Consider the following 14,288-nt stretch of genomic DNA (forward strand, 5'->3'; position numbering starts at 1 on the left):
ATGGTAACTCAGGTTCATCCTCTTCAAATGAAGAAGAGAATTTTCAAGCCTATTTGGACAAAATGGAAGCTTCAAAAGCAAAGCGATGTCGGTTAAGCATGGAAAAGCAACCTGTAAATGTCCATATAAAGAAATTCATGCAAGAGTTTTTTAAAGGATTAAAAGAAGTGGAAAAGTTTGACCGCTCATCAAAACTGACTATAGAAGAAGCCATCATTGTTTATCCAGAGATTGTCAGTGATGCAGCTAGAACCGTAACAGCAACGCCACCCACCCAAGTCAGTGTTGAAAGACTGTTTTCAGCACTGAAAATAATCAAATCAGATTTAAGGGCTTCTATGAAGGAGGATCTGGCAGAAGCAATTCTGTTTCTAACAACAATATATTAGTTAATTTTGGATTATGTTTACCGACCAGTCGCTTCTATCCCACTCACAACAAAATTGATGGAAGGCATTGTGACAAAACAACTCACGGAATACCTGACCAAACACTCAATTTTACATGAGTCTCAATCAGGATTTCGATCAAATCATAGCACTGAAACTGTACTAGTGTCGGCAATGAACTCATTCAAAAAAACAATTGCAACCGGCAAGAACATACTCATACTACAATTCGACATGTCCAGTGCCTTCGACATGGTGGATCACGAAATTTTGTTACATCTACTAGAGTACTTCGGAATTGGAGGCCCAGTTCTCAAATGGTTTGAAGGATTCCTCACCACCAGATCCTACCAAGTAATAACGAATATGGACAGATCGCCACCATGGATACTGGAATGCGGAGTTCCTCAAGGATCCCCCCTCTCACCAACTATCTTCAACCTAATGATGACACCATTAGCCAAACTCCTAGCCAATCAAAACCTTAACCCCTACATATATGCCGATGACGTTACGATCCATATCCCATTCAAAAATGACTTAAACGAAATAACCAACGAGATCAACCAGAGCTTACAAATCATGCACTCTTGGGTGGCCTCATTCAAGTTAAAGCTCAATGCAGAAAAAACTCAATGTCTAGTCCTCACCTCCCAATACAACACAAACAACTACCCTACAATAACCACCCCCCAACTGCACACTTCCTATCTCAGAAAATCTGAAAATTCTTGGAGTCACCATCGATCAAAACCTCACTCTCGACACCCACGCGAAGAATACAACGAAAAAAATGTTCCAATCGATGTGGAAACTCAAAAGAATAAAACCTTTTTTCCCCAATAAATATCTTCCGCACCCTAGTACAATCATTAGTAATAAGCCACTTGGATTACTGTAACGCTCTGTTCGCAGGCTGTAAAGAACAGACCATCAAAAAACTCCAAACAGCCCAGAACACCGCAGCCAGACTCATTTTTGGAACACCTAAATACAAAAGTGCGAAACCCCTAAGAGAAACTGCACTGGCTCCCGCTCAAGGAACGAATTGAGTTCAAGATCTGCACGACTGTAAACAAAATAATTCACGCAGATGCCCCACTCTATATGTTAAACCTAGTGGACTTACCTCCCAGAAAAGCCAAAAGATCGGCCCGCAAATTCCTCAATCTGAACTTCCCCAGCTGTAAAGGAATGAAATACAAACAGGCTTATGCTACTACCTTTGCGTACAAAAGCACACAGTCTTGGAACGCACTACCCATGGCCCTGAAAACCATGACCAATCTAACCAGCTTTCGCAAAGCTTTGAAAACACATCTCTTCAACAAAGCTTACAAAAGTCACCCTCAATGAAACAAATCATTCCTTAAACCACCCAAACACACCAAAAATACCTCTCACACGACCTACCTAACACCTTCCATCTAAATCCTCTTTCACCTCTGCTTACGATCAACTGCTTTTAAATCATGTAACGATGTTATCATATCTATACTCTGTAAGCCACATTGAGCCTGCAAAAAGGTGGGAAAATGTGGGGTACAAATACAATAAATAATAATAACTAGGAAAAAATGCCCGTTTCAGAACGCAATGAAACGGGCGCTAGCAAGGGGCCCCCTCCCTCCGTCCCTCTGAGGTACTTGCCTTGTTCGCCACAGTTTCTGTTTCGGCCCTCGAGTGTCATAGCTCCGCCCTCGATGTCATGACGTTTTGACGCGAGGGCGGTGCAGACACTCCAGAGCACACTGGATATCTCGGGCGCCTCAACTTCCGTGGAGGCTTCAGGACGTTGGGGCTGCCTTTTATATAGAGAGATATGCAAAGTTTAAATAATATATAAGTTGTTTTAGGTTTTCCAAATGTTTTTGGTTTATGTAGGTTAACTTTGATTTTGTTCTAATTTCCAAAGGATGTGGTTGTTCCAGATTTTTATACTTGCTAATGCTATGATGACTTTATACTTGATAAAAAAAAAAACAAACAAACATAAAAAACAAGGTTGTGTGTGTTTTGTTTAAACTTTAGGATTAATATTTATAGTTTCTTTAATAAATAAAATAAAAAGTCACAATGACATAGATTTTAAACCCAAACATTAACATGCAGCCTTGCATGCTGCACTCTTTCAGTCAACATGCAAAAAAAATAAATATTAAAAACTGAGGAGTCGGAGTCAGTCGGAGTCGAAGGATTTTTGTACCGACTCCACAGCCCTGCTGATAGGGGCAGACAAATTGGGGCAGTCTGGAATTCCTGAGAGGAAGAGTTAGGAGCCGAACGCAGCATTGAAGAAGTGGGCTTTAAGCAAAGACTTGAAGATGGGCAGGAAGGGGGCTTGGCGTAAGGACTCGGGAAGGTTGTTCCCAGCATAGGGTGAGGCGAGGCAGAATGAGCGGAGCCTGGAGTTGGCGGTGGTGGAGAAGGGTAATGAGCGGAGGGATTTGTCCTGTGAACGGAGGTTTCGGGCGGGAACGTAAGGGGAGATGAGGATAGAGAGGTAGTGAGGGGCAGCAGACTGAGTGCGTTTGTAGGTAAGAAGGAGAAGCTTGAACTGAATGCGGTATCTGATTGGAAGCCAGTGAAGTGACCTGAGGAGAGGGGTGATATGAGTATATAGGTTCTGGCGGAATATAAGACGTGCAGCAGAGTTCTGAACAGATTGAAGAGGGGATAGGTGGCTAAGTGGGAGGCCGGTGAGGAGTAAGTTGTAGTAGTCAAGGCGAGAGGTAATGAGAGCGTGGATGAGAGTTCGGGTGGTGTGTTCAGAGAGGAAAGGGCGAATTTTGCTGATGTTAAAGAGGAAGAAGCGACAGGTCTTGGCTATCTGCTGGATATGCGCAGAGAAGGAGAGGGAGGAGTCAGAGATGACTCCGAGGTTGCGGGCAGATGAGACGGGGAGGATGAGGGTGTTATCAACTGAGATAGAAAGTGGAGGAAGAGGAGAAGTGGGTTTTGGTGGGAAGACGATGAGCTCGGTCTTGGACATGTTCAGTTTCAGGTGGCGGTTGGACATCCAGGCAGCAATGTCGGATAAGCAGGCTGATACCTTTGCCTGGGTCTCCGCGGTGATGTCTGGTGTGGAGAGATACAGCTGGGTGTCATCAGCATAGAGATGATACTGGAAACCATGAGATGAGATCTGGGAGCCCAGGGAAGAGGTGTAGATTGAGAAGAGAAGGGGTCCAAGGACAGATCCCTGGGGAACACCAACAGATAGCGGAATAGGGGTGGAGGAGGATCCATGAGAGTGAACTCTGAAGGTGCGGTGGGAGAGATATGAGGAGAACCAGGAGAGGACAGAGCCCTGGAACCCAAATGAGGACAGTGTGGCAAGAAGTAAATCATGATTGACAGTGTCAAAAGCGGCGGATAGATCGAGGAGGATGAGGATGGAGTAGTGGCCTCTGGATTTGGCAAGGAACAGGTCATTACAGACTTTAAAGAGTGCTGTTTCTGTCGAGTGTAGAGGGCGAAAACTGGATTGAAGTGGATCGAGGATGGCATGAGAGGAGAGAAAATCAAGGCAGCGGCTGTGAACGGCGCGCTCAAGTATTTTAGAGAGGAAGGGTAGGAGGGAGATGGGGCGGTAGTTGGAGGGACAGGTAGGGTCAAGTGATGGTTTTTTGAGGAGAGGTGTGACTACGGCGTGCTTGAAGGTGTCAGGGACAGTTGCAGTGGAGAGAGAGAGGTTGAGGATATGACAGATGGAGGGGGTGACAGTATGAGAGATGATAAGTAAGTTGGTGGGGATGGGATCAGAAGAGCAGGTGGTGCATTTCGAGGAGGAAAGAAGGCGAGCGGTTTCCTCCTTGGTGATGTCAGGAAAGGAGGAGGAGGAGGCCTGGGTTGATTGGTTGAGGGAGAGGGTTGAAGGGTGAAGAGGAAGAGATGGCTTGGTAGAGAACTCAAGGTTGATCTTTTGCACCTTGTCGCGGAAGTAATCGGCCAGTGATTGAGGAGAGAGCGAGGGGGGGTGAGAGCGGAGGGCACTTTAAGGAGGGAGTTAAGGGTGGCGAAGAGACGACGGGGGTTGGAGCTGAGAGAATTGGTCAATTGGGTGTAATAATCCTGTTTGGCAAGGAATAGGGAGGATTGGAAGGAGGATAGCATGAATTTGTAGTGAAGGAAATCTGAATGGGTGCGGGATTTCCTCCAGAGGCGTTCGGCAGATCGGGCGCAGGAGCGAAGGTAACGGATGCAAGGGGTCAGCCATGGCTGGGGAATAGTACGCTTAGTGGGACGGGAGGTGGATGGTGCGAGGGTGTCCAGAGCAGAGGAGAGAGTGGCATTGTAAGCGGAGACAGCCTTGTCGACAGACTCGGAGGACATGATGGAGGGGAGGAGATTAGAAATACTAGAGGATAGGGTGGGAGGGTCAATAACCTGGAGATTCCTGGAGGTAGTGGTTAAAGTTGGACGGGGCTGGGGGGGGGGGGGTGAAGAAGTGTGAAGGTGATCAGGTGATGATCTGAGAGAGGAAGAGTTGACGCGTGGAAATTGGAGGGCGAGCCGGAAGAGGAGAGGACCAGGTCAAGACAATGGCCGTCTCGGTGAGTAGGGGTGGTGGAGCATAGCTGGAGGTTGAAGAGTGAGGAACCGAGAAGCGTGAGGGTCGGATTGGTCATCAACGTTAAGTCTCCGAGAATGAGGGATGGAGATGAGGGTTCGAGAAAGACGGAAAGCCAGGCATCAAAGTCGGTAAGGAAGGAAGAGAGGGATTTATTAGGGGGGCGGTAAATGACTGCCACTCTGAGTGACAATGGGTAGAATAGCCGGATGGAGTGTGCTTCAAAGGATGAGAAGCAGTGAGACTGCGGTAGGAGGAGGGGTTGGAAACTACAGGAGGGCGAGAGTAGAAGCCCCACGCCTCCACCGCGACCAGCTGGGCGGCGAGTGTGGGAAAAGAGATAACCTCCATGGCAAAGGGCCGCGACTGAGGCAGAGTCATCAGGGGAGAGCCAGGTTTCAGTTAGGGCGAGCAGTTGAAGGGAACGAGAGATGAAGAGATCGTGGGTAAAGGGCAGTTTGTTGCAGACCGAGTGGGCGTTCCACAGGGCACATGAGAAGGGGAGGGAAGAGGGGGGAAGGAGGGGAATAGAGACGAGATTGGAGACATCACGGAATCGTTTGCATGGATAGGAGGAGGACAGGTGAGGGGGGCCTGGATTAGGATTAATGTCTCCCACGGATAGCAAGAGGAGGAGCAATAGAGTGTGGAGGAGGGTGGGGGAGGTCGGGCGACAAAGGCGACGAAGACGGGATGCACGTAGGAGGAATGGTGATGGGTTAATGGTGGGAAGGAAGTGTTGAAGGTTAAGAGCTAGGAAGGAGGAGGGGGACAAGAGAGATGGTGAGGTGGTGAGGGATGGGGGTGAATAGGGTATTGCCGTAGCGAGTAGGACGGGAGGGGACTGGGGGGGCAATGATTTCCAGCGGTAGGGGGAGGGGAAAAAGATTAGGAAGGGACAGGGCAAGGAAGAGAATGTGGACAGGGGCCATAAGTAGTGATTAAGGTGTAGCAGGTGTATGTGTAGTGACTGGGGTGTGAAGCAGATAGGTAGAGCAGAAAAGCTGGATTGGAGGCTTGGAATTGGTGGAAATGATGGACTGGAGAGAGCATAACACAAACAGGTTACAGACTTTGAAGACTAAGAGAAATTACGAGGGGGAAAAAAAAACTCCATTTTGTCTCAGGAAAAGGTACAGTCTGATTTCTGACTTTTGGAAGATGATGGTGTTCAGAAGCTTCTTCACACTACAGTTTCGCGCCTGATTTATCCAAAACCAGAAATAATTTAATCTGGTTCTGCTGGGTTTCCTCGCTCTGCAGCATGAGAGTGATTGGTAGAAATCTTGATCAGGGCTGTTTTTAAAAAGCAGGGGGACATTATTTTAACACCTATTCCTAAAAATTCTACCCTGCCCTGTAATTAAATAAATTACAGACCTATTGCATCTATACCACTACTGACTAAAGTAGCAGAGAGTATACTGGCAGCACAATCAGTATGATATTCTCAGTCAGGATTCTGGAGCGGAAACAGCACTGAAACTGTTTTGACAGCAATGGTATCTAATATTAGAAGAGAAGTCAGTTTGGGTAGTCAAGTGCCTTTGATTTGGTGGATCTTACTACATCTAATGAGTGGGCTTGGCACAGCTGGATTAGTTCTGGATTTGTTTAAAGGTTTTCTTAGAAATAGGAAATATCAGGGGGCAGCTCTTTCGGGAATGGTCTCCATTATGCTGTGTCCCACAGGGTTCCCCTCTGTCTCCAACCTTATTTAATGCTTTGATGGCTCCTTTGGGACATAGGTTGGAGGCTTTGGGGTTGCACCCCTTCATCTATGTGGATGACATAACTACTTTCATCCCTTTAGCTGGAGATATTTCACTTAGAACAACTAAGATCAAACAGGTGTTGGACTGCTTGCTGTCTAAAGAGACGACAAAGTGTCTGCTTATTAATCACCCCCCATAATTTGAATTATACTAACAATGTGGTTATTGATGGGATCACCTATAACTTAGAAACAGTTAAAAATATTAGAGGTAACTTTAGACAGCAAGCTTTCCTTCGAACCTCGTATACAAGTGTTATCTGTTGAAGTGTTTTGCTTACTCTGTAGAGGAGTGTGGTAGCCATGTTGCTTACTCTGGAAACTGAGACACATTAGATTGATGTACTTCGCTTGTTAGTACAGACATTTATGTTGGGCCATTTAGACAACTGAACCATCATTTATGTAGGATGCACTGCAGGCATTCGCAACTGAATTCAAATATTGCAAAATACAGTTGCCTGCTTGATTTTTAAAGCTTCTAGGTTTGAGTGCGCCAAACCTCTTCTTATAAACCTTCATTGGTTGGCCACTGAAACCTGCTCAGTTTTTAAGCTATGCAGTTTGGTGTTAATTCTTCATGGCTTAGCTCCATGTTACTTATGATTTTGTTATTAGGTAAGAATTATGCTCCTATGAGTTTACAATTCCATTCACTTCAAGGGGTTGTTTTTATAAAACCAAATTAGAAGCATCTTTCACTTATCAAGTGGTGGAATAAACTACCGAAATGTTAGTCATCAGTTTAACTATGTGATTTTTTGGAACGTTTTGAAAACCTGGCTGTTTCAGCAGCTGGTATCATCCCCTTGATAGTAGAACATGTTTCAGATGGTAATGATCAAATTATCTTGGAAGATCAATGTTTATCAGGTTATTTAGCTATTATTGTATAGGCTTTTGTATATTGTTGTTATTCTAAGATCACGTTCTACTTTTCATTGTGAGCCGCATTGATCCATAAATGATACTTGCGGCACATAAGAACAAATGTTTATCATCATTGTTACTCTTTTAATCGTCTTTAAGTACCCAAATCATAAAAACAAAACAAGAGAACCTGAACATCTTACACAATTTGTAATACTTTTCCTACAAATATTGTAATAACTTGAAAACAACCAGTTTGCATGTAACCATTTCTTGGTATAGAGATTAATTGGGGAAGTCATCCTGACTAAATTTTTTCTCAAGTGTAATACGACCCCACACTATATTATATTATTTCCTTCTTGAATTTTTAAGCAAGCAAACAAACAAAAGTAATATTAAAGCAACATTCAAATCCTGTACATCAGGGTTACTCAATTATTATTATTATTAACATTTATATAGCGCTACCAGATGCAGCGCTGAACACCTGACATCCAGTTCACAGTTAGGCCAGGTTTTCTGGATATCCACAATGAATTTGCACGAGAACGATTTGCATACCAAGGAGGCAGTACATGCATATTCACTGTGGATAACCTGAAAACCTGGCCTAACTGTGAACTGGAATTGAGTAACCCTACGTACATCTACCATCACAGATAAAGCAGAGTGTCTGAAGGCTGGAAATGATATACATTAGCTACAATTCCACATTTTTTTTAAGGCTTCAAGTATTAACAACCTTCCTCCCTTTACGAGTGCCTCAGTAAGTCAATCATCACTCGACATTTTTAAGTTCCAAAAATTAAAACACACAGAGGGATAGGAGGGAGGAGGGGAGTGAAGGATCCTCTCATCAAGCCCCCCACAGTGCGAGAAGCCAAAGGGTCATCATACAATCTCCAACACAACGCTCCTCTATCCTAGAATCATGCAGAACAAAATACGGCGTGTACTTGAGATATCGCTCCTTCAGCCACACCCTCCCTCCAGCTTATATTATCCTGAAAAAGCATTTGCGGGCTGGATCACTAAACACGCACCTGATGTAGGGCGCTGCAAAGTAAACGAGGAGCACCGGCAGCAAACCGCAGACCAACAACCCCGTGCACAACTCCATACTCTCGCCTCTGAAGTCTGAACCGGCCCAGGCTACGGTAAGCCGATAAAAAAGGAAGGGTTGTGCAATGGGCATCCTGGGAGTTGTAGTCTAGTAGGGGAGGAGGGTGCGGCGGGTTTATTAGTCTGTGGGTGGATGTTTGGCACTGTAGTGAAATCGCCGAAACCTGCCCTCTTGGGGGCCTAAAGGGAAATTGCAGCGGACCATAACAAAAAAACTATTGGGGAAGGACCAGCAGAGAGGGGATATAGAGAACATTTGTGCTCAGCGGCGTGCACTAATAGCACTTCCCTAAGGCGGGAAGGAAGAGTGCAGGAAAATCAGGGTACAACCACTGCACCAAAGGGTAGCACAGCAGGGCGCTACAAAACAGACAAATCCCTGATTAAAAAATTATTCCCTCTATTAAAAAAAACATTACTAAAATTTAGTGTGAGTTTTCATTCTTTTTCAATCAATGAGGAGCTAATACAGACAGCCTCATGGTAGAGCTATGCTGGGGCTCAGCCTGTGGCTTTTTTTTTTTTAACCATTAAGTTACCTCAGAAATATACCAGGGTGATGCAATAATTAGTTGGCATGCAAATTGCTGCACCATTAAAAAAAAGTATAGGCTGTTAGAAAAAAAAATGCACACTGGAGCAGTAATCCTCTGCCTATTGTGAACATGTCCCCCTTCCTGTCAGTGCCTGATGAATGATTGGCTTACACACTAATAGGAAGAGGGACATTTCAAAATATATATAGCCAGGTCTGCATCTCCCCCTCCCTCCCATGCCACAAATCACTGGTAAACTGATGCCCCCACCACTACCATTAAAAAAAAAGCCCTAGTAGTCTAGCGGTCCTCCCCCAACTCCACCATTAAAAAAAATTCCCTGGTAGTAGTGGCCTGTCCCCTATCTTTTTAACCCAAACTTCCTGCTCCCTCCATTTGAAAAAAATATCCCAGCAGTCTAGTAGCCCTCTCTCTCCCTTCCTCACCGACTCAACCTGACCCCCTCTACCCTGTCATTAAAATAACTCATCCCTGGTATCTATTGTACCACCCTCCACTTCTCGAACAGAGATGGGTATCTTATTTTTTTAAAGTAGTTAAGTAAAAAGTAAAAATACTGGCTTCAAAAGTAGTGAAGTAAAAGTAGAAAGTCTTATCCAACAAAAAATAAATACTAAACTACAAGTAATAAAGTACTGCTCTTAAAACTACTTTTTTACTACAAAGTAAAAAATACTCTTAACAAGATGGACAACAGAATCTAGTAAGTTTACAAGCTAACTTCCATTAATGTTACACAAGGTAACTTCCTAGAAGAAAAACATCTCGAACATTGCAGTGGGCAGAAGAACATTAATACACCTATTGGAAAAGAAACCAAGTTTAATTAGTACAGATCAGTCCTACACAGACACTTGATGCTAACAGAATACCTGGCCTTTTTCACACATGAACAGAGGTAGGCCCTCTTGAAGTGCAGAGGGGCGTAACCACGGGTGGGCCTGGGTGGGCCCAAGCCCAACTACTCTCCCTTGAGGCCCACCCAACCAACATCCCTAGCCGTCGCTGCTTTTTCTCCCACGGCTCTCTGCGGCATTCTTTTTTTTCGCCCGTCAACAGCAGCACTGCCATTCACACAGGCAACTCTGCTCCCCCCTGCTGAGTCTATCTGGCCCTACATAAACAGGAAGTGCATCAGAGAGGGCTGGATGGACTCGGCAAAGGGGAGCGGAGCTACCTGTGTGAATGGCACCACTGCCGGCGACAGGCGAAAAAAATAATGCTGCAGGGACCGAGGGGAGTAGATAACTTCAGTATGAAGTTGGCTGAAACCATGGGTAGGAACTGTGCAAAGTGGAACCAGGGGCTGACGATCCTTGACATTAGTCTGAAGGCATAACAAAACCTCTGCAGCAAAACTTTGGCTTGAGTATGGCCAGTGGTGGATTGACACTCCCTGGGACCCCTGTGCACCAATACCTTTTGAGGTCTTACCTTGCAAGATAATATGTGAAGCAACGGCGGGGAGGAAAAGAATTTCAGGCACGCAGGCAACGCTGAACGCTCCCGGACAGCCGTACCTGGAGCCACAGGAGAAAAGGCAGCGACAGCGAGGGATGTTGGGTTGGGGCAGGATCAGGAAGGCAGAAATAAGTGCTGGACTTGTGGGGGGAGGATGGGGGGTGGAGGGAAGGGATAGTGCTGCTGGACTTGTGGGAGGCAGCAACATCTGCAACAAACTTTCCATCTGCAACAAACTTTCTTATATCCATTACCTTTTTATCTCTCGCAGCCTCCATCTGCTTGCCATAACAATTCCCGTCCAATCTTAACCAATGTATCTAGGAATCTCCAGGCCATTGACCTTACTACCCTATCCTCCAATGTCTCAAACCTCTTCTCTACCACTACACCATCCAAATCTGTCAATGACGCCGTCTTTTCCTACAATACTATCCTATCCTCTGCTTTAGACACTCTTGCACCTCTCATGCCCCGTCCTATAAGGAGTGCCAAACCCCACCCATGGCTGACCTCTAAAATCAGCTACCTACATTCCTGTGCCCGCTCCACCGAAAGCTTCTGGCTGAAATCTCATGCCCTTGCTGACTTCATAAACTTCAAGTTCATGCTGACCTCCTTTCAATCTGCTCTTCTGCTTGCCAAGCGGGACTATTACATCCAACTCACTCATTCTCTAACCCTCAACTTCTCTTCACCACACTGAATTCTCTCCTCAAGGTGCCTCCATCTCCAACTCCCCCCTCACTATCTCCTCAGACCTTAGCTGAGTTCTTCCACGATAAGGTTCAGAAAATAAACCTCATATTCTCATCCAAGCCACCCCTACCTCTCCCTCCCCTTGTCCGTTTCCCTATTTTCTTAACCCCTCAATCCTTTTCCTCCTTTCCTGAGGTCACTGATGAAGAAAATCACATCTTCTCTCCTCCTCAAAACGAACTACCTGTTCCTCTGATCCCATCCCTACCCACCTTCTTAACACCATCTCTCCTACTCTCACTCCTTTTATCTATCATATCCTCAATCTCTCTCTTTCCACCGCAATTGTTCCTGATGTCTTTAATCATGCTGTGGTCACACCACTCCTTAAGAAGCCTTCACTTGACCCTATCTGTCCTTCCAACTATCGACCCATCTCCCTCCTCCCCTTCCTTTCCAAGTTACTTGAACGCGCCATTCACCGCCACTGCCTTGACTTTCTCTCATCTCATGCTGTTCTTGACCCACTCCAATCTGGCTTTTGCCATCTTCATTCAACTGAAACTGCACTTACAAATGTTTCCAACGACCTGCTTCTGGCCAAATCCAAAGGTCTCTATTCTATCCTCATCCTTCTTGACCTATCCGCCGCTTTTGACACTGTGGATCACAGCCTACTCCTTGACACGCTGTCTTAATTTGGATTCCAGGGCTCTGTTCTTTCCTGGTTCTCCTCCTACCTCTCGAGTCGCACCTTTAGTGTACACTCTGGTGGATCCTCTTCCACTTCTATCCCACTACCAATTGGTGTACCTCAAGGCTCTATTCTCGGTCCTCTCCTGTTTTCCATCTACACTTCTTCCCTTGGCTCTCTGATTTCTTCCCATGACTTTCAGCACCATCTCTATGCTGACGACACCCAGATCTACCTCTCTACCCCCGACGTCTCAACCGGCATCCAGACCAAGGTGTCAGCCTGCCTGTCTGACATCGCTGCATGGATGTCTCGACGTCATCTGAAGCTCTACATGGCCAAAACCGAGCTTCTCATCTTTCCCCCTAAACCTACCTCCCCTCTCCCCCCTTTCTCTATTTCAGTGGATGGCACTCTCATTCTCCTTGTCTCATCTGCTCGTAACCTTGGGGTCATCTTTGACTCCTCTCTCTCCTTCTCTGATCACATTCAGCAGATTGCCAAAACCTGTCGTTTCTTTCTGTACAACATTAGCAAAATCCGTCCCTTCATCTCTGAGCACTGAACCAGAACCCTTATCCACACTCGTATCACCTCTCATCTTGATTATTGTAAACGACTTTTCACCGGCCTCCCTCTTAGCCATCTCTCTCCTCTTCAATCAATCCAAAACTCTGCTGCGCGACTCATCTTCCGCCAAAGTCGCTATGCCCACATTAGCCTTCTCCTTAAGTCACTTCACTGACTCCCTATCCGTTTCAATATTCAATTCAAACTTCTCCTATTAACCTATAAGTGCATTCACTCTGCCGCTCCCCAGTACCTCTCCATTCTTGTCTCTCCCTACGTCCCCCCTCGAGTACTCTGTTCTGTAGATAAATCTCTCCTATCTGTCCCTTTCTCCTCTACTGCTAATTCAAGACTCAGTTCCTTTTGTCTCGCTGCACCTCACACCTGGAATAGACTTCCTGAGCCTGTACGTCTTGCCCCATCTTTAGCCACTTTCAAGTCCAAACTCAAAACCCACCTCTTTACCACTGCTTTTGACTCCTAACTCACTAGCTCTGTCCTTTATCCTCACCTCTTTATTCCCTTTCTCTTAATTGTTCTGTCTGTATTCTCTTACCCTTAACTGTTCTGTCTGTATTCCCTTACCCTTAATTGTTTTGTCTGTTTACCTTATATAGATTGTAAGCTCTTTGAGCAGGGACTGTCTTTTCTGTATGGTGTACAGCGCTGCGTATGCCTTGTAGCGCTATAGAAATAAGTAGTAGTAGTAGTAGGAAGGGGATTGGAGGTGAGGGAGAAAGCTGCTGGATGTGGGAGGAAGAGGAGGAGGGGATCTGGATGGAAGGGAGAGAGCTGCTGGAGGAAGAGGAGGAGGGGATCTGGATGGAAGGGAGAGAGCTGCTGGATGTGGGAGCAAGAGGGGGCTGGAGGGAAGGGAGAGAGCTGCTGGACGTGGGAGGAAGAGGGGGCTGGAGGGAAAGGAGAGAACTGCTGGTACAGCACAAGGAGGGAGGGAAGGGAAACAGATACCAGACCAAGGAGATGAAGGAAAAGGGAACAAATTACTAAACCTACAGCGTGAGGGAGGAAGGGAGAGCAGGGTGGGTGGGCAGGCAGGCAGGCAGGGAATCAAGCAACCAAACCAGATGTTGGAAAGGCCAGGGGAGGGAGTGAGAGGGAGAGAATCTGGATACTATCTCTGTCACTAGAGGGCTCACAATCTTGGTTTTTGTACCTGAGGCATTGGAGGGTTGGGTGATTACCCAGGGTCACAGGGAGCTGTAGTGAGAATTGAACCCAGGATGCTGGGATCAAGGCCTACTGCACTAAACATTAGGCCACTCCTCCCTGGAGGAGGGAAGGATAGATGCTGCACAGGAAGGGGGAGATGTTGAATCCAGGGGCAGAAGGGAGTGAGAGAGATGCTGGACTATGGGTGGGAGAGAAGAGAGAGGGAGAAATTCTGGCCCTTGGAGGAGGGGGCAAGAGGAAAGAGAGAAGGGACAGGAAGATGCTGGGAGGGAGTGGGGAAAGGAAAACGATGGAGAAAATGCTGGGCTATAAAGGGTGTCTGGAGGGAGACACTAGGAATGGTGGAACCATGTGGGAGAGGCTAGGGTTACCATATGGCTCCAGA

At 46.2% G+C, this 14,288-nt stretch overlaps 1 protein-coding gene across 2 annotated transcripts in view; it reads right to left on the reverse strand.

Moving 5' to 3' along the window:
- Window positions 1-8,766, reverse strand: part of LOC115478225 (retinol dehydrogenase 12-like) — a 72,067-nt gene extending 63,301 nt beyond the window's left edge. The window contains exon 1 of one of the 2 annotated variants that reach the window (XM_030215528.1): window positions 8,653-8,766. In XM_030215528.1, coding sequence (XP_030071388.1) covers window positions 8,653-8,729 — 77 coding nt within the window. In that variant the 5' untranslated portion in view covers window positions 8,730-8,766. The remainder of the gene's footprint in view (window positions 1-8,652) is intronic. The other variant, XM_030215527.1, reaches the window with a different exon arrangement.
- Between the last annotated feature and the right edge of the window lie 5,522 nt (window positions 8,767-14,288).

This window comes from Microcaecilia unicolor, chromosome 9, assembly GCF_901765095.1.
Source record: "Microcaecilia unicolor chromosome 9, aMicUni1.1, whole genome shotgun sequence".
In the NCBI taxonomy this organism is placed as follows: Eukaryota; Metazoa; Chordata; class Amphibia; order Gymnophiona; family Siphonopidae; genus Microcaecilia; species Microcaecilia unicolor.